Source organism: Periplaneta americana, chromosome 13 (assembly GCF_040183065.1).
Source record: "Periplaneta americana isolate PAMFEO1 chromosome 13, P.americana_PAMFEO1_priV1, whole genome shotgun sequence".
NCBI lineage: Eukaryota > Metazoa > Arthropoda > Insecta > Blattodea > Blattidae > Periplaneta > Periplaneta americana.
This window is the reverse complement of record NC_091129.1, coordinates 138,902,754-138,926,316: the sequence shown is the minus strand read 5'-3', so window position 1 is coordinate 138,926,316 and position 23,563 is coordinate 138,902,754. Positions and strand designations below refer to the sequence as shown.

General features: G+C 33.3%; 1 protein-coding gene across 3 annotated transcripts in view; it reads right to left on the bottom strand.

The window, feature by feature from the left end:
* Window positions 1-280: 280 nt before the first annotated feature.
* Window positions 281-23,563, bottom strand: part of Ack-like (activated Cdc42 kinase-like) — a 101,270-nt gene continuing 77,987 nt past the window's right edge. For all 3 annotated transcript variants that reach the window (XM_069844388.1, XM_069844387.1, XM_069844389.1), the window contains one exon: window positions 281-22,732. In XM_069844388.1, the coding sequence (XP_069700489.1) occupies window positions 22,505-22,732 (228 nt within the window). In that variant the 3' untranslated portion in view covers window positions 281-22,504. The remainder of the gene's footprint in view (window positions 22,733-23,563) is intronic.

Here is a 23,563-nt window from a genome sequence, read left to right as displayed (position 1 = left end):
AAATGATTTCAACACATCACATTTCTGTCTGGAAGCTCCTGGAGCACATAGAAAAGGATCAAATGGAAAATTACATAATTATCACCCAAGTAGATGGCAGCCAGGGAGATTGAAGCGTTCTATTAAAAAATACACTTCAAATTCATCCCAAATTGAAGCCACTGTCGACAGTTATGACACCTTTAAGACAATCACAATCACAGTCCTCAGTTGTGAAAAATTAGGTATAAATCATAGGAAGGAAAATTGAATGCATGATAATAAGATTAACGTACAAATGTACGATATACAATTATGTATTTTCTTTCAAGTTTACAAGATGAGTATGAATATTCCAAATAATATAATATATAAATATACACATATAAAAAGATATCTACAAAATGTGATATACTAAATTTTATGCAAAAATTGTCATTAAAAGATATAAAGCATAGCAAAATAATTTGAGCATACTTTTCATGAAAATTGTTAATAAAGTTTTCTTCAGCACGAAGATTAATGAGCACTTTGTGTTTATGTCCCAAAAAGAACGTTACAATGAGTGGAAAGTTAACTACGTGAAATGATAGTTACAAGCACAGCACATAATACACTGAAAAGCTTCTTCTCTATTAATACATATACCATTCTAAAAAAATGGAAGGTTCTTAATTACAATTTAATACTAAAGGTCATAGGATTTTTTAAGCACAAAGAAGGAGTAATTGCTTTTCTGCCAGTCCACATGAATGAACATGCATGTCCATACAACCTTCACAATGTTCAACAGAAACACAGTATTAAGATACAATCTAAAAGATATATATTCGCAAATTTGTCTTTGTCCAGCTGTAGTATTAAGACACAATTTAGTACAGTATTAGTAGTATTTATTTATTTAACCTGGTAGAGATAAGGCTGTCAGGCCTTCTCTGCCCTTTACCAGGGATTACAACTACAATACGACGAATAAAATTACAATTAATATTCAATTTACAATTACAATACAATAAAAATCAAAATACGAAAAGATTACCTGATTAATGAAAGCTAGACATTTTATCATAGAAGTTAAGAACAAAGAAAAAATATATATATATATATATATATATATATTTGTATTTACTGAATTACAAATTAAACCTAGAATAACAAAATTGTATAGTGATGAAATTACCGGATATGGAAATATTTTGTGATAGTGTAAGAGAACTATTTACAAGAAACCATGTCTGAACAAGTCTTAATTACTGACCAAGTACCTAGTAAATTTGCGTTTATTTCGACAGTCCTTGATACTAGCAGGTAGCGAATTCCAGAGTCTTGGCAGGGCTATTGTGAAAGAGGATGAGTATGAGGAGGTGCGATGGGATGGTATTGTTAGTATTGTTTCATGGCGAGAGCATGTGTTCAGATTATGGTAGGAAGAAAGGTAAGTGAAGCGAGACGACAGGTACAAAGGAATAGAAGTTTTCAAGATTTCGAAGAGAAGGAGAAGTGAATGTAAATTTCTTTTCGTATCTAGTTTAAGCCAATCTATTGTTCCCAGGGATGGAGTAATATGACCATATTTGCGAAAATTGCTTACAAAACATACACACAAATTATGAGCACATTGAAATTTCATTTTGTTGTCGCTGGAGAGGTCAGTCAGTAAAATGTCAGCATAGTCAAAATAGGGAAATACAAGCATCTGCACAAGGGACTTTTTTAAGCAAGAGGGAAGATGAATATTTATCCTTTTTAGCACGTGGATAGTAGAATATACTTTTCTGCAGGTTTCTGTAGTTTACATGTCCCAGTTGAGATTATTATCTATGTGAATGCCATGATTTTTTGAAAGGAATATGCAATGTACTTACTTTAATGGGGGAAATGTCGAGGTGTTTTACAGCGTCGGTTTGCCGTTTGTGTCCGAATATAATTGCTTGTGTCTTTCCAGGATTGATTTTAAGATGGAGTTTCTTTGTCCATGTCACATCGAGTCAATGTCTTCGTTCAGTTTGTCTATAGCATCGTTTACTCAGTCTAAGCAGGAAGAGATGTAGCACTGAAGGTCGTCAGCATACAAGTGATAGTTACAATGCCTTACAAGAGATGTAATAACATTGACATAAATATTGTGAACAACAATGGTCCAAGTACCGACCCCTGTGGTGTACCTGATGTTATGTTAAGGCAGTAGTAACTTCGATTCCCGGATACAACACATTGTTGTCTTTCCCGCAAGTAGATTCGAACCAACTCACAGCAGTCTCCAACAAATTGAGAATAGACTATAGTGGACTTTATGTTGTCAGCAAACAGCTGGATACATTAAGAAGATTGATTGATTGATATTAACTGCGAGGTTATCTAGTGTTGCTGAAATTAGTGACAATGAGACAAGTCCAAGGATTTAGCATGACATTACCTAACATTCGCCTTACAGTTGGAAAAGCTTAGCAAGAAACCCAAGTAGGTTATATTCGAATCTACTCCCATCAGTAGGCAAATGTGCTACTGCCTGAGCTACACTGGTCGCAGAATATGTATTTTTATGAGTATTTACGTACTTTTACGTAAATTCAGAGTTAAGTCTAAATTTAGTAAGTAGAATGCACTATAGTATGTCATATGGCATGGGAGAAGCAATTACTCCACATTATATTTATAATAAAAGTTCAGCAAGGCCTTGTATACATCTCCTATGTATATAGCATGCTAGTCACTTTTATAGGTACACATTATTTTGATTATGAAACTCGACATTACTACAGAACTTACTTATAAAATAAAGTTTCAAAATAATAATAATAATAATAATAATAATAATAATAATAATAATAATAATAATAATAATAATAGTAATAATAATAGCTTTTATAAACACATTAGCTAGCATTCATATTACTAATTCGAAGTTCTCTCGAAGAACCGAAAACATACAACAAACAGGATTTTAATATAATATAATTTTTTTGCAGATGACAGACTTGAAGAAATATAAAAACTATGATTATATAGAAAAATTACTACTTTACTCATCTATACCGGAACTAGCTATAAATGCTAAAAGAATGTGCAATATAAAGCACGAAATTTTCTGCTCATTCCCTACAGAATATTCTGTTAGAAGTGAACAAAATCCTGTGTGTACACATGCTGAGGCAAATGTGTACAAAATTACTGTACAAATACAGAGTTAGGATGATGATGATGATGCATAATCTTAAAAATTTGTGAAAAGTTTACAACTTTTAAGAAATATTTGTATTGTAACACAACTCACTGGACACAAGAATTTCTTGAACAGGACAAGAAATTCTTACATATCATATTAAGAATCAGGTTCTGTTGCCAATATTCGTTGCACAGATTTCCAAACTATGTAGGCATGGTAGGTATTTTCAATTTCTTGTACATAAAAGGTTACTATAGTATAAATTGGTATTTTCAAAGCTACAATGTCGATGTAAGATCTACGAAATACAATTAATGAAATTATGAATAAAAGAAAATGAACGTTTTCAAACACGAAATTAATAAGCGAAAATAGAATTGAGGAGGAAATTTATAATATCCATAGATCCATTTTCTGTTATGTTGACTTTAAACTACTAACATCAAAACTAAAAATCAAAGAAAAATGGCTGTTTAATTTTATATAACATATAATTCATAATCCACTCCAATTTCTCATTCTTAAAATATCCTTCTGTGTACAAGCCATTCTCATCAACAGTTCACTGTAACTCGATCTTTCTCCTTATGATTGCAGGAGGTAATCCGAACATATACAAGGTAACTATCAAGTGTAATAACATCTGTTGCTATCTTCTCCATTTTTGTGTTATTCTTTCTAACAAACAACAATCATGACTCAATCACTCAGTACAGATTTAATTTATGAACACATCAAGAATAAAAAATAAATACATTCTCAAAATGTGCCGTTCAGAGCAGAAGTGGTGTAAGTCAAAAATAGGCAATGAGGGTTAAAGTAAACATTCTGTAAAATACAGCGCAAAGAAGCAATTAATGTTCAATTTATTTAAACTGTTAGTAGTCAATGGATAGCAAGAAGGACATATTAATTGCTACTTTGCGCTGTATGTTACAGAATTTTTACTTTAAACCTCATTACCCAATTTTGACTCACACCACTTCCGCTCTGAACGACTCAAATGTTAATGAAGTAATATACAAAAATGTATGTTTACATATTACATAAAGAACTCTTTACAAAATTTAATTTGTTTCCTTAATATTCTATTTGAGAAGTGAGTGATCATTAACGAAACACAGTAGCAATTTATCCTCGTCTATTTTCTTGTAGTATAATGTAAAAGATAAATAACTAAACACTGATATATTATATGACTTGCCTTAATTTCTTCCAAAATATTTCCTATAGATTTGTTGTCTAGATTGAATAATTCTCCATATAGTTCTTATATATAAACCATTTATAAAATATCACTCGAATCATAATGTTGTTATTAATATACTTCTTAACTGTGTTACAATTTCGAGACAATTTTCGAACAGAAATTCACGTTAAATGAATGAATAGCTCTCAAATGTGTAAATTAAGGCTTTTACTGTAATGTAACTTAATGATTCTTAATATACATCAACACAACTCTTCTGAAAGAAGTGATTAATTATTATTATAGCATGGCTAGCCAGCAATGATGAGCAGGTAGAGAAAAATAGTTCTTCCTCTATGTTTATGTCCATCATCAATTTTTTTTTGTGACCATTCTTTTCTTTATACCATTGCTATATCATTTCTCATATGAGAGTCAAATGAAGAGAATCATTCACGCTGAGGTGGAATTACGTCACACAGTCCAAGACATCTGGAAAATGTTTTGAAGTCTGTTGCTGTGTGGGAAACACAGGAGTGACGAAACAGCTCTGATTCGATGCAGAGCTGATGAAGCTGATGTAGTGGTATATCTTTGTTCAGCTGCCACGTCTAACTAGCCCTGCTATAATGTTCCATTTTGCTTATGGTTTAGTTTCTTCAATATGGAAACTTGTAAAAAAAGGTACTACCCATGATATATTCTGACACAATTTTGTTACAATTAATTCTATTACGAACATTCAAATTATGTTCACATTCTGTAGAGCCCGGACGAGAAGTTATGGCATCAGTGCGAGGGACGCATTTTAGTTCATTTGCTTGGACTCGCCTTCACACTAAACTGGAGGGGTGTTGGGTTAGTTGGTTACTAGCATTCCGAGTGTTCAGATCGTTCTGCTACTACCGCTATTGCTAATACTGAAAACATTGTCCTTCTGAGCGCCCTCATTATGGCATTGTCTAAGGTGTGAAATCATAGAGTAGTTCATAGTCAAGGACATGAAATAGCATACAATGTATGGAAATTCATATCAGAAGAGGCTGTAAACGGAATACCAATTCCATTGAAAAGTGTGTGTGCAAGGGTACTGGCTGCCATTGGTATTTCAAAGCGAACCTTGGCAAGAATCAGGAAAGAAGGGAAAAATATTGAGGCGGGAACAGCAGATCTTTCTCCAGTCCGGAAAAATCACAGCCGAAGAAGAAGATTGTTGCAGCTGTAGACAGTTTTGATGAGGAAGTCATAAGAAGACTCATTTATAATTTCTACGCTACGCATAAGCAGAGGCCGACTCTGCAATCGCTTCTTCCAAGAATGGATATCGGTTTATGATTATGTGAAGAAAGTAGAGAAGAATTACATTGAAAGTGAGCACGTGATGGACAGTATTTTGGAGAACATTTCCATAAACTTGGGGACATCTGATTCCAGCACAGATCAGTCGTCTGATTCGGACGGAGAATAAGAATATAAAGATGGAATAGCGGGCGTAATTCCATTAGGTACCTTCGGACTCTTGAGTAGGAAAGTGGTGATACTAAGGTAAGACGAATGTTTTTGGAAAGAGATGAAACGGATATGCCTGCCGCTCTGAGCTTGAGAACCGTAACCCAAACAACCCCCACTCCTCTACCCTGCTGGCCGGCAATTTAAAACTTCGTGCATGTTGGTGCCATAACATCTCGTCTCAGCTCTACGTGTCAACTTCATCGGAAATTTTAATGACAATTTCTTCGAAAATATACTTAAAACAACTACAATATAAAATTACCTGAGTTTATATTAAATGCAAAGTGAGTATTTTGAAATCATTAACACCAGTAACTGTGATCTATCTTTTTAAATAGGAAAATAACATCTTTCACAACAATAGTTAGTGAATTTCAATTCTTATTGTAACCATAAATAATGAAAATTAATACAAAAGAATTGTTATTATGATTGAACTTCATTTCAAAAATACTTTTGTGCATAGTAAAAAAATGGATCATACAAAGTTACAGAAATATAAAAAAATTACAAATTTAGTAACTATTTAACCAATTATTCTCATAATTAAAAAATATGTCTCAAATTTATAGCAAATAATTAGTTTAATAATTTGGTACACAAACTCTTGACATGTTTACGAATAAATTTTGATCTAAAATCATTACGAAAGTGACAAGATATGGATCTCAGGGTCAGACACATATTTTGAACGACATTTCCAGTCAAGTTCTTGATGAAAAAGTGGAAATATAAAAAATGTGTATAAAAGTAGGCCTACTCTATGTATTTGAATTCTAATTTTACATATGGGTAATAAATAAAATTTTCTTTCACAAGTATTTCATTACAATTTTTTTTTGTTTTTATTTATTTAGTATGCTTCATAGTTATCTAGTGATCAACCTAAATTATCTTTTGGACGATTTCATTAACCTTGAGTGAGTTTATACCACCCCTTTCGTAGGCACGTGGAAAGTTTCAAGATAGTTTCACTTCAGTACACACTGAAGCTATGATTAAGATGATATGATAATTTGACAATTCATCTCTTATCATGAAACATCAAATCACAATTTTGAAATTACAGAGTTAAATTCTCCTTCTTGTATTAATGAAGATTTAGGATAATTTATGTATATTATTACATAAATAATTTTACTTTTTTAATTTTTAATTTATTGGTTTATAAGAGGTGTGATTGGAAAGTTTTAAGACAGGAGCCCCCACTGTTCAATAGGAGGGGTAGGTTTGCCCCCAGGTGTGAAAGAGAAAGCTTGTTTTGTCCTTGAAACGTCTTGAAAAGATCACTGCGATATCTTTGTTCAGTAGAGAGTGGCAGCCTGGCGAGTAAAGACATGTTTTTGGTTCTTGGCAGATTTACCGATTTCACAAATGGATGAAAAACGGAATGAATTTGTGTCAAATTTTGTTTCAAAACCGGAAAATCAGTTTTGGAGACTTATGAAGTCTTAAAAACACCTTTTGGGGATAAATGTCTGAGCCGGTCAAATGTTTTTATCTGGTACAACAGATTCAAAGATGGCTGTGAATCAGTCAAAGATGATCCCCGGTCTGGCCGGCTTTCCACTTCAAAAACCAATGAAGACATTGCGGAAGTTCGCTATTTAGTGTGCTCTGACCATCGACTTACAATTAAGGAAATGGCTGATGAACTGAATTGAAGTTTCTATGTGGTTCAGTCCATTTTAACTGAAGATTTGAACATGCATCGAGTGTCTGTGAAATTCATTCCGAAACTGTCAGATGAACAGAAACAATTACCCAGATTTGTTAAATAGGGTAATTACAGGTGACAATTCATGGGTTTATGGATATGACCCACCCACAAACAAAGGCACAATCATCACAGTGAAAGAGTCCATGTTTGCTGTGACCAAAAAAAGTGTGACAAGGCCAGTCGAATATGAAGGAAATGTTGCGGGTTTTTTCGATTCTACGGGTATCGTGCATTACGAATATGCCCTGGGGCAGACAGTCAACCAAAAATGCTATAAAAGTGTCCTTGACCGTTTGCGCGAAAATGTGCTGAAGAAAAGACCTGCACTATGGCGAGACAAGAATTGCGTTGTCATGATGGAGGACCCTCCACCATGACAATGCACTGGCTCATTGTGTGTTCTCAATCAGGGAATTTTTGGCCAAATTCCAAATTCCTGTGCTTCCGCAACCTCTCTATTAAATTTTCGCCCAAAGGGAACCAAATTAATTGAATTGATGACATCCAGGCAAATACAGAGAGGGTTCTTGACACCCTTAAGAAAGAAAATTTCCAGGAATTCTTCCGAAAGTGGAAGCATCATTGGAATCAGTGTGTTCAGTCAGAAGGGGATTACTTTGAAGGAGATCCATCACAACAAGTACTGCAATTTTGAAATTACAAGTCCAGTCTTAAAACTTTCCAATCACATCTCGTATAACGATATTTTCAACTGCAGAGATCATTAATCATCAGAGTCGCCACAGGCTATAACATGTCGGGGATTAAAACCCAGGCTTACAGAATTATATCTTCCGTAATGGAAAGACAAATCAACAGTTAAAGAAGTAACCTATAAATAAGACGACAATTTTAAAGTCGAAATTAGGACAGTAAAACTTCTTTGATACGTTTTGCATTTTTGCGTTTTTCAGCCATTCATTTTTTTCTGACATCCCAACAAAAGTCCTATACTTTCCATGTTAAATTGTTTCGGATATATGTTTTTACACTTATATGTTTTTTATTTAAACCCCGGAAAATACGAAACTTCATATATATGTTCTACATCAATTTTGCTCTAAATTAGTTCCGACTTGAAAATGTGATGCTTTGAAATACGTGGAAAATTCGAAGCTGCACATGCTTGTCCTAATATTTGCTAGCTTCAGTAAAACCGGTCATATGCACGTAGGAGAATTCATTCAGAGAGGGGAGAGAAGTATGAGAGCAAACTCCCACCTTAAGGCTTCTCACACAGAAAAAAGAAACAGAACATTTCAAACAACGAGGATCTGGTGCCAAAGCTGCGACTGTACTAAATATAACTACCCTAACATCCCTCCAAATTGAAAATATTTTGATGTAACTAAACAAATTATAGAAGAGTTATCACAATTTGAGGACATAGTTTTGTCCTTAGAATATAAGAAAAGTAAGCAGTCCAAAATAACTGATTTTTTTAGTCATATGTTATTAAATAATGTCATTTCAGTTATACACTTTTCTCACTTAGCCTATGCGTTTTTTTCTTTCAGAATCCATAAAAACGTATAAATGAAGTTTTACTGTATGTAATAATAGTCACTGGTTGTATTCTGTGACTTTTTCAAGCCATTATATTATGCTGAATGCAATTGGTAGCAGCTCTGTAATAAAACACAGTTTCCTGATAACGAAGTGTTTCCCACGTTTATAACATTCCAGTTCAATGTTTGCACAATGTATTACTTGTTTTGAGAGTTTGGAAGAAAACACGAAAAATTTCAAATGAATCGAAGTCTTACTGTACTTCAGTATCTTTGTTTATGAAATAGTGCTACCATTACAGCTATTCATCTTGGACATGTGCTTTGGTAGTTTAACTAGTGAATTAAGAAACAAAACATCCCAAGTCCAATATATGAAGTTCGGAATGTTTTCTTTTTTTATCTATTGTCCATTCATAATTATTTCAAGGCCACCTTAAAGTTGCGAACTACGAACTTTCAACAAATATAAAAAACGATATCCAAACACTTCTGATTCCATTTGTATATCTCTTATTCCAACTGTAAACATTCTAATAGTTCATAAAAAAATCCATACTATGCTAACGAAAGGTATTAATAGATTACAAAGTGAAAAATATTCAGAATCAACATTCTCATGACCACCATTGATGCACTACCACATGTTTATGGCTTTCCCAGACCCATTACATAACCTCGTCTTCAATCGTCTCAAATTTCTTTAATCTATCAAATTATACTTTCATTACTGAAACACACTTGGTTGTACGAGAAAAATGCATCCTTCTACAAAGTTGTCAATGTTACTGCTGTAAACAGAGAATGAATTGAGAACTGAAATAATCAAAAATGTAATGGACAGATTTCCAGTTTCGGTAATACATTTTTTTTTCTTGTCTGTGAGTTGAGACTGTTTTCGTCAATAAAATCTCAGTAACGTAAATTCTTTCTTACTTAACCTGCACCACTTACTCAAAATATCACGAATAGGTTTATTTATTCTGATCATGCCCTAACTGAAGAATAAATTAGATAATTGGAAATAGTGTTCACTGCTTGCATTTCAATGAGGAACTCACAACACAATGAGTGCAAAATAACAACCCACTCAGTTCCATAAGAGTATTTATAATGGTTTCCAATGATATGGTATGATATATGGTACTGACATTTGTAACATGATCCGTGTTATATAAATGAACCAACTTGATTAAAACAGGAAGACATCTTTCATGCACAATCTTTCTCTGTAGTTAGTATCAATTATTACTTTTGTTGGTTATCTAACAACCTGTGTGAATACAATAATTATTTGTCATTATCTACATTGGAAGAAAACATAGACATAGAACGGAAGAAAACAATGACAAATAATTCTCTTGGGACTGAGAAAAGATGAAAAACCCCAGTAGTCAAAATATTTAATATTTAGCGATTTGACTTCATAAATCAAGACAGTATGATGTACACATAATACTAATCATCCTACTCAAATAGATCAAATTAAAAGTTACATTATTTAAAACAAATTTGGATTTCATTCTGATGACAATAAAATTACTTTAAACTCTGACGTAACTTTGAAAAGGTTTTGATAACCGCTACCAATGTTAACTGTGTTGCAGTAATAGTATCGAAAGACAATTTTTATAATTAAGACTGTTGTATTAACTTGTCTGTGGCTATTTTTTTTACACTTTCATGTACAGGTTTTCAAATATGATTTCAGTTTTTAATGCAAATAAAATTTAATTTATTTCTTTTATGATGTAAGAGGCACACAAATATGTACAAATACTAAAATATACAAAATGTCTACCATACAGCAGCTCGAGAGAAAAGTCTACAAAAAACTGTCAAAATGCTAAAACTATACAAAAGTTTCGTATAAAACACTTAGTTGTTACTTTCCATCCACATCTAAATTAAGTTTGTTTATTCTTTAAAACCATTACATTTTTATTTTCAATTGACTACTAAACACTGGAAATACCAGCACATTATAATCCCCATCATGTTAGAAGGCGGATTGCGCATAGGGGAGAAAAAAAAAATCGAGACACAAAATGTAGAGAGAGAATGCATAACTACAGACTCACCCCAGAAGCTCTAGTTGTATATTCCTGCAATCAGGCTGTGTTACATCTTGGTAGTCCACTTAACACTAACAATTATTTACGCAATCTGTGTATGAAGTGGAACCATTATGCACATGTGGAAAGATTCTCACGAACCTACACGAACGCAATTAAGTCCATGCCACACAAAAGTTGCATACATAATTTTAACTATTACCATAACAAAATAGGTATTTTCTAGAATAAAAAAAATAGTCTACTCTCATAATAAAAACATATTCTAAGATGTTCAAAGAACAAATTTTGATGCGGAAATAATGGCTATTCATATCTCACTCCAACACCTACTATACAGAATAGATAAATTTCAAAATGCTGTCATTCTCTCTGATTCTAAAGCAGCATTAGGTCTATGCAATACATTCATATAAAATGATGTCAATCCAAATTAAAGAATGTCACAAAATGATCCAACAACTTCAAAAACTACAGAAAAGAATTCAATTGCAATGGATACCTGCACATTGCGGAATTGCTGGAAATGAAACTGCTGACTTTCTTGCCAAAAAAGGATCCAATTTAATTCAGAATACAAATACAAGCCTACCTTTTACATCCATCAAAAGAAAATTAAAAATAAATATAAAATCAAGCAAAACCAAGCACTATGTACCAAAGCCAAAGATAAAAAATGGAGTATTTTAATAAAAAAATAGAAATTATTCCAGAAATCCCACGTAAATCTGCAGTAGCAAAATTCAGACTGCTTACAGAACACGATTATTTGGCCAAACACTTGAATAAAATAGGAATTTACACAAATCCAAATTGCCCTCTATGCAACAAAGAAGAAGAAATGACTGAAGATCATCTCATAATCTGTGAAGTTCTACCTGATGGATCCACCACAGAAAAATATTGGAGAGCAAGAACGCTAATGGCTTCATTGCCAAAGCCCGGTATTAGATAACAACAACAGATGTTCAAAGAGAACTGAATCTTTAGTAGATTACATGAGGACGTAGACCGACTTTTAACATTAATAGTGATAGCATTATATTTCTATTGTGACAAGTTACTTTACTGTACAGAAGGCCCTAATTTTCATATGCGAAACTTTAGAAAATATCTGCTTTTTGTTATGGTAGTAAATAAAATAACTAATAAACAGAGAAAACCAAGTCTCTGCCTTGTCTAAAAAGTACCTTATATTTGCTATACTCTTTTCATGACGAAGTTTAATAATATAACATTTTCACACACTACAAATTATTCATCTATGAACATGGAACACAACGTTGAAAATTTAACCTGTGTCGTACACAGTAACGAAGTGACTAAAGCTGATGAGCTCAGACCATTACATGATGATATGCATATAAACATTCTAAAAAGGGACTGCCTTCCAACATAATAGGTAAAACAACTTCATAAATAACTTTATTTCTGACTCATAGGATACAGACAATGCCTTGTAAGATAATGTAATCAATAAAAAACCATAATAGTATTATAATTTTATTATGTAACACCTAAATTCTTGTATAGTAGATGAGAGTCCTGGTCCGGTAGAACTATAATTATTATTAGTTATTTAATAACTATGAATTAGTACTTATTAAATTCAAAAACATTAATATATACACACATTGCTTTCTTCACTCAACAAACAGTTGCCTTTTTACAAAAATGAAAATGCACTGCTAATTAAGAAGAAATTAGACTAGATGATTTTTCCAATCAAGATGCGGAAGGAAATCTGAACTACTCTTAAAACATTATTCCTTCTATTTCCATGAGTACCAGGAGATAATAACAATAATAATATTGTAATTTTTTTGTTAGAACTGGACATGGTAGGTATCCTACACAAATCCGAACTACTGTTAAAATAAAATATTGTTCCTTCTATTTCCACGAGTACCAGGAATTAATAACAATAACAATATTCCAATTTTTTGTCAGAAATGGACATGTTAGGTATCCTACACAAATGTAAAATACGAGGCGCATCCAGAAAGTAAGTTTCCCTATTTAAAAAAAAAAAAAAAGAACACACACTTTCAGGAAAACATTTATTGGCAACAGGTACAGCAATGTTTCAGCTATTTTTCAACATAGCCACCATCAGAATTGAGACACTTGTCGTATCGTGGAATCAACTTTTGTATTCCTCTGTCATAGATCTCTGCCACCTGGGAATGGAACCAGCGTGTGACAGATGTCTTCAGCTCTCTGTCGTTGCCAAAACGCTCACCGGAGGACAGGAATTAATAGAGAGAGAGGAGATGAATTTCAATTCGCGCAATGCTTTGTGCATTAAAGAACTTTATCACTGACCGAACCTCGCAGGCGGCGGGACCTGTCCGGCAGGCATATGATTGATACGTCATAGATCTGTTACGCATGCGCAATTGACACGGCTAATTACGTTTACTTTCAAGGGAAAAAAATCAGGAAACTTACTTTCTGGATGCGCCTCGTAACTCTTAACACAATCTAAGTCTTATCAACTAAGAGTTAACTCCGGATAAACTTTCAATTATATAAAGAACTAATATCCAACTTTCAGAAGGAAGGAAATAATTTAATTGTGTAATTTACTGCATCTTGTTACATTAAGTAATAAAGTAAATGACGTGAAGACATTTCTTCAACAAATGCAAAAATGTAAATTTTCAGAAACTATTTTCTATTTTACTGAAATATTATACATTTTCCATTTTTAAGAAGTTGATTGCCCTATGGGTACATATGACATTATTATTAGTATTATTGCATAGTAAGAAGTTGAAAAATGAAGTTCCAATATGTAGTATTTGTTTAAAAAGTCCCATGCCATGGCATCATGGTCTAAGGCATCCTACCTAGGACTCGCATTATGGAATATGTGCCCTGGCTTGAGTCCTCATGGAGGAAGAAATTTTCTCATGAAATTTCGGTCAGTGCATGAGACCAGTGCCCATCCAGCATTATGATGCACTTGGGGAGCTACGATAGGTAGCAAAATCCAGTAGCGAAAGCCAGCTATAATGGCTGGGGGGGGCGGGGGGGAATCATCGTGCTAACCACACGATACCTCCATTCTGGTTGCTTCAGCATGTGAATGTGAGGTCAGCAACCAACTGGTCGTCTGGGCCCTCCAAGGGCTATAGCGCCACGAATTATTATATTGTTTAAAATTGAGGGTTTTTCCAAAACTCTACATGTTTTACAGAAGTGGTATCACAAAACTGTTCATATGCTTAATTGAATAGAAGTTTAGTTAAACATAAATAACGGTTACTTATAAATGCAGTTGCACCCAATATCATGTATATTTTGTTACATAACATTTACTATAAATGAAGACTTCAAATAAAAACCGATCTAAGTGCCAAAACTTTTTCTATATCGTCCCTCCTCTGGCAAACTAGCGAAAGTGAAAATAAGCGCCTCTGCACTTAAGGTCTATATTGTACTAAGTGCAATATAGACCTTAAGTGCAGGGGTGCTTATTTTCACGATGATTTGTCTCCAATTCGTACTTTATTTTAAATCTTTAAATACTTTAAATATGTAGGATGCAGTAATGCTGGGGTGTCTCAAATGGAAATGGGGCGGGCACATGAGTAAGATGAACTGCAGCAGGTGAACCTATGCCTCAACCATGTGGGACTCATGCATTGGGAAAAGGAACAGAAGACGTCCAAGGAGAAGGTGGCCAGATGCTTCCCGGAGGGTCTGGAGCGCAGTGGACGAGAACAGCAAGGGAAAGACAGGCATGAAAAAGACTGGAAGAAATTACGAACACTATGTAAACTGTCTATTGCTTATATAGTTCTTTTTGTGTGTGTTAGTTTATTTGCATTTTTAGCTGGCATAATTTACATGCTTAGTTGTAAAGTTTTTTGTGTGTTTAGTTTGGATAGTTTGTTTGTGTGTTTAGTTGATACAATTTATGTGTTTAGTTGATAAAATTTGTGTATTTAGTTTGTATAGTTTTTTGTGTGTTTAGTTTGAATAGTTTGTTTGTGTGTTTAGTTGATACAATTTATGTGTTTAATTGGTATAATTTGTGTATTTAGTTTGTATAGTTTTTTGTGTGTTTAGTTTGGATAGTTTGTTTGTGTGTTTAGTTGATACAATTTATGTGTTTAATTGTTATAATTTGTGTCTTTAGTTGATACAATTTATGTGTTTAGTTGGTATAATTTGTATATTTAGTTTGTATAGTTTTTTGTGTGTTTAGTTTCGATAGTTTGTTTGTGTGTTTAGTTGATACAATTTATGTGTTCAGTTTGTATAGTTTTTTGTATGCATTTATTTTGTATAATTTATGTACTTAATCTGTATAGTTTTTTGTTTAGTTTATATAGTCTGTGTGTTTAGTTTGTAAATGTATAATGTAAGCTCTCTTGGACTGGCTCCCCAAGTGTAGTAGACCTTCAGCTCACCCTACACTACTGTTGCCCTTATGGGATTTCAGGCTTTCTATATTTCATATATGACCAGCCTCATGGTCTAGTGGTCAGAGCTTCTGGTTATAGTTCATGAGGTCCCGGGTTCGATTCCCGGTCAGACCACAGGAATTTTTCCTTAAAGGGGATTATTCCTGTGTTCGTTCATGGTCTGGAATTTAGGTTAAGTTTAGATTTAAGACCTCTCCTGGCACCACATTATCATAATCATCCTATCACATCATCGGGGTACTGTAACTCCGCCTTCCAGGCACCCCAACCTCAGAAGTGGGTTACAACTAAGCCTCGGCCAGGAGAGAAGACCAGAAATGTCGTAAGACAACCTGGTGGCATTGGATTAAAAAAAAATATATTTCATATATATTAAATTAGTTACAATGTTAACATCATGTCTTCATGTGATCACAATGCTCTTTCCATTAGTGTTTCTATTTTATTTTATGTCATCATAAAAATCAATGGCTGGGGCTGGCACCTAAGTACATTAAGTATTACATCATTTGCTTTTTCGTGACTAACCATATTTTTCCTAGCCTGTAGGTCTGAGTTTCCCATAATATTTTTAAAAATTTTCTTCTCTTTTAGTTTAATCACATCTACAGTTGTGCCATATCTTGTATATACATTTTTTTATTTTGACTTCAGGAAGCATGTTGAGGTAGTTATACATTATAATTCTGTTGACATTACTATTGTCAACTCCTACAGGAAGCTATGATGGATGATTTTGCTCTCCACATGAAGTTTGATGTCAAAGCAACTATTCATTTAAATAGTAAGATGAATGGTCACAACCTATGCATAGGAATCACGAAAAACCTACATGCAACAAAGAAGAAAACGTAACTCACCTAAAGCTATGCTTTCGTGTCACTTCCACACAAAGACTGGTTACTCCTATCTGGATATGCTAGAGAACTATTTTCCCAAATGAACAAAGATTCCGGTGACTATATATTGCAGCAAGATGGGACATTGTCTTACTAACATTTGAATGTTACCCATTTCCTCAACAAAATGCTCCCTCACTGTTGATAAGTCACAGTGGACCTAATGACTTGGTCCTCTGCAGATGGCCTCCTAGGTCACCAGCACTTATTATTTGATTTCTTCTTTTGGGGATATATTAAGGATGCTGAGTTTGTGCCACTATTGCCCACAACTCTCAATGACCTCAAAAATCACAATGTTGGGTCTACTACTGTGGAATCAATGACAACGAACATTTTGCAATAAAATGGAATTCGAAGATCATCTTGACGTTCTTTTAACTATGGAAAGTCACAAAAAGCACTTACAAAATGGGAAACAAAACTTAGACAGTTTTTCTTTTGATAGATATATCAATATGTGAATTTAAATAATACCATCATACGAAATCGTAAGAATCATTAGGAATAACACTGTACTTCATCATTGTAACTTATTACTACTATTATATTCTTGGCAATAAAGCATAATATATTAAAAAAAAGGTCTTGTTTCTCTTGCCTCCTCTGATGAGCCGCCACTGCACCCTAACAGAAAACACTCTTACTTGAAGTATCAGCAGTTATATAGGGTGATTCACGAAGAAAGGTCGTAACTTTAGGATATGAATTTTGGAGCAGTTTCGAGTACAAAAGTGCATATGAATATGGCTCTGATTTCGAGTAGTAATAGAACTATGGCTATTTTAATTTACAAAAATAGCTAAACTTTTACAGCTGTAATGCCAGATTGCAAAAAATTGAAGTTTGTGCCCATTTCTTAAAGTATATCTATCTACTTATCCATCCAATAGCTATACACTCGATAACACACTTTAATTTTGCAGCTAGATGGTGACACGTTTCCAGTTTGATTTTGAGCTAGGGTGACTAACTTCTGACCACAAAAATATGGGAAACTGGGTCATGACAAATTTTAGAGCCAGGATTCATTGATGGAATGATTAATATTTTTAATGTAAAATTAATTGTAATGTTCATGCTATGTTTGTATGTACTTCCAAGGTTTGGATATGACAAAATAAATATAGGAATAAAGAAAGCTGACAAAAACAAATTAATTATGAAAAAATTCAGTAATACAGCGAAAAAAAAGTACTAGAAGCAACAAACACAAAAAAAAAAAAGTAAATGAGTGTGTTTGATCCATCAACCTTTAAGTTATGTGTCTAATATGTTATCCAATACAGTAAAGTACTCTTTAGAATCATAGTCCCTTATATAACATCATTATACTCTTACAAGGATGAGAAGAAAATCTTAAAAATTAATGCCAATTTGGCAGGGTTTTCAGGTGGATATTGATTTTTACATATATCTAAAGTTCAAACTTAGCTTATTTTAAGATAATTCCTTAAAATATCATGGAAGAATATATTAATTATTGTTATCCTACATTATTCTTACATGCTAGAGAAATTATAATTTTTTTATGTAATAATGCCACAGTCCAACATTATGAACAAAAGTGATTTTACTCCTTAAATGAAGTATGCATTAATTTTTGTCATTTGGACATCATCAATTTGTACAACATCAAGATTTTCTGGCTCGAATATAAACTGTTCATAGTTACCATAATGAAAATTTATCAAATACATACCAAGTTATTTGGTCATATAACTTCAGATAAGTTATAGTAAGGTTTATATAGGTGGTAACTGGTATCCGATTAACACAATTATGATTTATGATTTTATGAATAATGTTTCAGCAAGTTCACAACACAGAAATCATAAGGTAGTGTGGGGTGCACAGTGATGTGTTCATTTTCATCAAATAAATGGCTTTAACTCATTAACCATTCAAAATCAATTAATTAATCTTAACAATTTGAAAAACCATATTTTAAAGTTATGACCTTCCTTCGTGAATCACCCTGTATATGTATCTTTACATCTCGAAAGTCTTATATAAGATTTTCTTTCCCCCTCACTCCCAGAGTAAATATGCATTTTCAACTTTATATTAACTACTATTTTTTTCTATTTCGAATATTCAGATATGTGTAGAAAGAAATTTCTTTTTATTAAAAAAAAACCCTTTTTCTGAAATTTTATTCAAAGTTAAATGATAAAATACTGTACAAAAATCAACTAAGTCAAGAAGTGATACAATTCATATCAATTTTCTCGAATAGCTTTCAGCATTCTCATTATTATGAGTAAAATCTTTTCAATGACTTAGTTCAATTGCACGAAACAAAATTATGACACTTCAATGTGTGTACGTACATTAGTATTTAAAATGAGTGATCTGTAAATCACAACAAATAGTGAAGATTATGAACGAATGCAAACATTCCAAGAACTTACACATTAGAAACAGTTTATTAGTTCCTGTTTAATAAAATACAGCTGGACTTTTCTGCTTTACCAAGCATAAATGAATGACATCATTTACGTTTTCTGTACAAAACATAACATCTGTTTTATTAAATGCTGAGTACTTAGCTACCAGAATATGTAACACATTTTCTAATTTTTTTTTAAAACTAATGGCGGGTACTTAACTGTTCGTCATTCACTCTTATGAAGCCAGTTATATAGACCAATTTACCGACAGAGCCATTGTCCAGGGTGTGCCATAGGAGGCTGGTCTACACTACACCAGAAATGAGATGAGATGCTCATGGAGATTTGTTAGGATTCCATAGGGGAACCGGAGTTCCCGGGGAACACTCCTGTGTTACCTGGACCACAGGCTTGTCCAACACAAGTTATAAATCGGGGGTACACTTGGAATCGAACCTGGGTCCACAGGATTATAAGTCCAGTACTCTAGCCGCTAGACCATTGTGGCGGCTCATTTTCTAAATGTCAACATTAATATCTGAAATGTACTTATTCTTTGGAAGACAAGTAATATCTACTTAATAGATTGCAGTGATCTATTTACATTTATTCATTTTTATGAAACTTTCAGTGAAATGTACCTAGTTCAAAGCAAAAAACAGAGCTATGCATATCAAATTGTATCTGATACAGAATGGATTGAAGAAACACGAACAGAGAAATAACAGAGAAGTATTTGTATTGCGCAAGAGTCTAGCTCTTATATACAGAAAGTAAAACAGCCAACCTAACCCTTTTATCTCAAAAACCAACAGACATAGGGTCATGATTCTATTCAAATTTACATCAATAATGTCTTCATGAACAATGCAAGATGATAAGAGTTTAACTTATTACGTAATTTTTTACAGAGATCACTTATTCAGTCCAATACATGTATTTATTTAATCAATTCTTTAAATCACTGATTAACTGTTAAGTTATTTAAATTAATAAATAACGACTTTACTTGTTACTATTAAAAAAAAAAGTTACTGTACCTGATTGACTAGTTTCGGCATGTTTTACATCATCTTCTGAATCCTAGTGAGTTCTCGAGATGTCTTCTTGTTTCCTGTTATGGTGGGGTGTGTTCATGATTGAATTGAAAAGTGTGTGTGTTCTGAAATTCAAATGAGTGTTTTGGATGTGTTGTGGGTGTGTTTTCGTGTGTTTATAAATTTAGTATTGTTCTAAAGTATCGAGTTTCTGGTTTTTTGGTTGAATGTGTAGTACTTTCATGTTGCTGTAGTTGTGGCTGGAGTTTGTGATGTGTTCTGTGAAGGTTGAATTGAGGAGCGTTTTTGCAAAAGTCGATAGATGCAGAAATTTTCGAAAGTGAGTTACATATGGATATCGTATGTTTTCTACCTCCGGAATCGATCTATGAAATCAGATTTACCAAAACTTGATTCATACCATATGTAGAGACTACCAAACCTTCCAGGTTTTTTTCAAAACTCGATAGATCCTGTCACTTAGTGTAATTTCTGTAAAATCTTGATTTCTGCATCTATCGACTTTTGCAAAAACGCTCCTCAATTGTTGTGTAGTTTGGTTATGGCTGTGATATGTTCCTTGTAAAGTGTTTGAAATAAACTTCCAGTCTGTCCAATGTAGAAGTCATAACAAATATTGCATGATACTTGTATTTGTTGGTGTGTCTCGTCTGTGTGTTGAGTTGTTTTTATAGTGTTCTGTATGCAACAGTGTATTTTAGTTTCTTGAAGGATGATGCAATCTTGTATGTGTTTTTATTTTCGCATGTTAGTGTGAAGTATTTATTGTATTCTTGTGTTTGTGTCAATCAATGATTATGTAAGTGTTAAAAGAGTGTGTACAAAAATGAAAAACATTTTTAATGTGTTTCCCTAAACATTTAACAATAAAATTGTTGTGAATCAGAAACCAAAAACGTGCTTTCTTAACCCTCAACTTGACATGTCTGTTGTGTACAAATGAGCCAAGTTGAAATAAAGTTATGACAAGTTTCCCTTGCAATAATAACAAGATTCTAGGTATCATTATATCAGCTAGCATTATCAGCTAGCATAGTGAGGAGTTCTGTTGTGCTTTCTCAAAGTTAAGTGCAGTAAATATGAATAAAGGAAGACGGTGTCACTCTATTGTATAAAGTGCACTGCACAATGGGTAATGTGAGTAATTTTAGCCTTTCAACTTTTAATATTATATAGTATTAAAACGCGTCTATTGACACTTCTGGATTGTGCTCGATATTCGGAATGTTTGTTCCATCCAGGACCAGCAAAGTGTCTGGTACATGACGAAATTCAGAGCCTACTCAATGAGGATTCAGATTTCTAGCATGTAGCAGAAAACATTCTTCAGGAAGAATACAATGGAAAGTGAAAGTATTATGAAAAATTTCCTGTATTGAAATCCAATGCGAAATTAATAACAAGTGAAATACATGCACTTATAAAAATTTAACTTGATATGATTCACGAAATTGTACAGTCCCAGAAACAAAATTTGGGCCACCTGAATTTTCCATACTGAGCATCGCAGTATGTTATAACTGGAACTTGGAAAATTCAGATGGCCCAAATTTTGTTTCTAGGTCTGTACAGTACACAAATACGCATCTACACCAACAAAAAAATTAATGTTTAATTTTTTTGCAGGATTGTTCTACTTGATCAGGATTGCAAAAGCAAACGACTATGGATATTCGATGACTCAGGTATTAATGAGAACAGATATGGGCTTCGAGATATTCCTATTCCCTTTTTGTTGCGTCTGCTTCGATGATAAGAGCACCGGATAAGAAAGAGAGATCATGACAAATTAGCTGTCTTTGCATAACTGTTCATTAGTATGTGGCCTAGTGTAAGAACTCTCATAACATGAGTCTGCAACAGTGGATGAGAATTCAAGCCTTTAAGGCCGGTACTTATTTCTACAATATATTGTAGAGAAGCTAACTGGATAAAGGATCAAGATTTTTGTGAAAGATAATTACATTAACATTTAAATTTATGATAAGAGCAAACACAAACATATAATTTGATTTGTTGTTTGTATTCATGAAATTTATGATTATAACACGAGGGACGTTTATTAAACCCGTGGAAACCAATTAACTGTAGCAATGCATGAAGTGCACAGTGCATCTATTAGTAGTACTAAGAAGTTGACTTCAAAATATCAGAAAGAATTTATTTATAAGAAATTATAATAAATTGTAACAAAAATATCTACTACATTTGTACCTCTAATCTGTGATATCTAATCACATACATATTAATGTTTCAATGATGAAAACTATTGGAAAAAGTTCATAAAATTACAGTATACATATTACGTTCCTACAGTTTTGAATTTTCCAATTGTATTGGCAGTGAGAATAGTACTCAGGTATCTAGGACTTTACTCTTTTCATTAAAAGATGCTATATTTTATGTTAGAGAAATCTATAAAACCTTTTAACAACCAAGATATTACTACTGCAGTGCACCTTATATTCAGACAAGTTACTTTGCAATATTGGCATTAAAAATTGTGAAGAGCAACTAACTTGCAGATATTAATTACATTATCTCACAGGTTCATTTGTATCAAACTTAATCAAACCTGCGTGGTATCGCCTTGTTCCTGGGCCAGCACCCAGCTTGCCGCCCGCGCCACATCCCAACTGCATGTCTCCAGGGCTTCATTGCATGCTGCGAAGTCTATGTTCACATCCACATTGTCGGCAGTAGCTTGCAAGAGATTATGCAATCGTGCCAACTTGATGGCACGATGTACATCCCAGTTTGATATGTTGAGTGCTGATACACAACATTCAGCTGATACCTATCATCAAAGCAACTGCGTGAAAATTAATCCTCATACCATCTTTATTTTGAAAGTTATTTTTAAGAAGTGTATGAGCTATTCCATCTCAAATCGACCTAAATATAGAGAAAATTGACCTTACAATTTCTAAATACAATTAAACTTTTTTTGTACGTAGAGAACTGTGATACAATGCTTTGTGCAAAGTTTGAGGTATCAGAACTTCATAGTGTTTAAACTAAAAATATTTAAATTTATCGTATTTTCATAAAATTAGCAACTTTAAACTGTTGTAGCTCCGAAACCCTTTCACCCAATGATCAAAATCATGGTTTATTTTGATGCTGAGAAATTAAAGTTTATATTGACATATAAACAGATTTTCTTACTTTTTATGGAAATGGAGAAATTTAGATTTTTCCTCATTAAGATGCCTTTGCTTAGGAACAAATATTTTAAAAATATATAGTTAGATTCCACATTGAAAGTACAAATAAACACATATTTTTTACTGATGGTATGTTGATAAGAAAGTATTGAAAATATCAAATAAATAGTACGTGCATGAAGTAACCAGCTGACTGTGAGACGGGAGCTAGCCCAAGACAAGCAAGGCCAGGAGACAAACACGTAATGTTTCGTCTAGTAGCGCATAGCTGGGCTAGCTTTATCACAAGTTTTCATAAACACAGGAGTAAAATGACGCCCAACGCTCGCTTATCTTCAGCTCTCGGCCAGTGGGTGCGGTACTGTGTCGTTCAAGTCCAGGCATGTGACAATAATCTATTTAATACCCTCGAAACTTATTGCCGTACCACTAAGCAAACAATGCCAAATCCCTCTTAATAA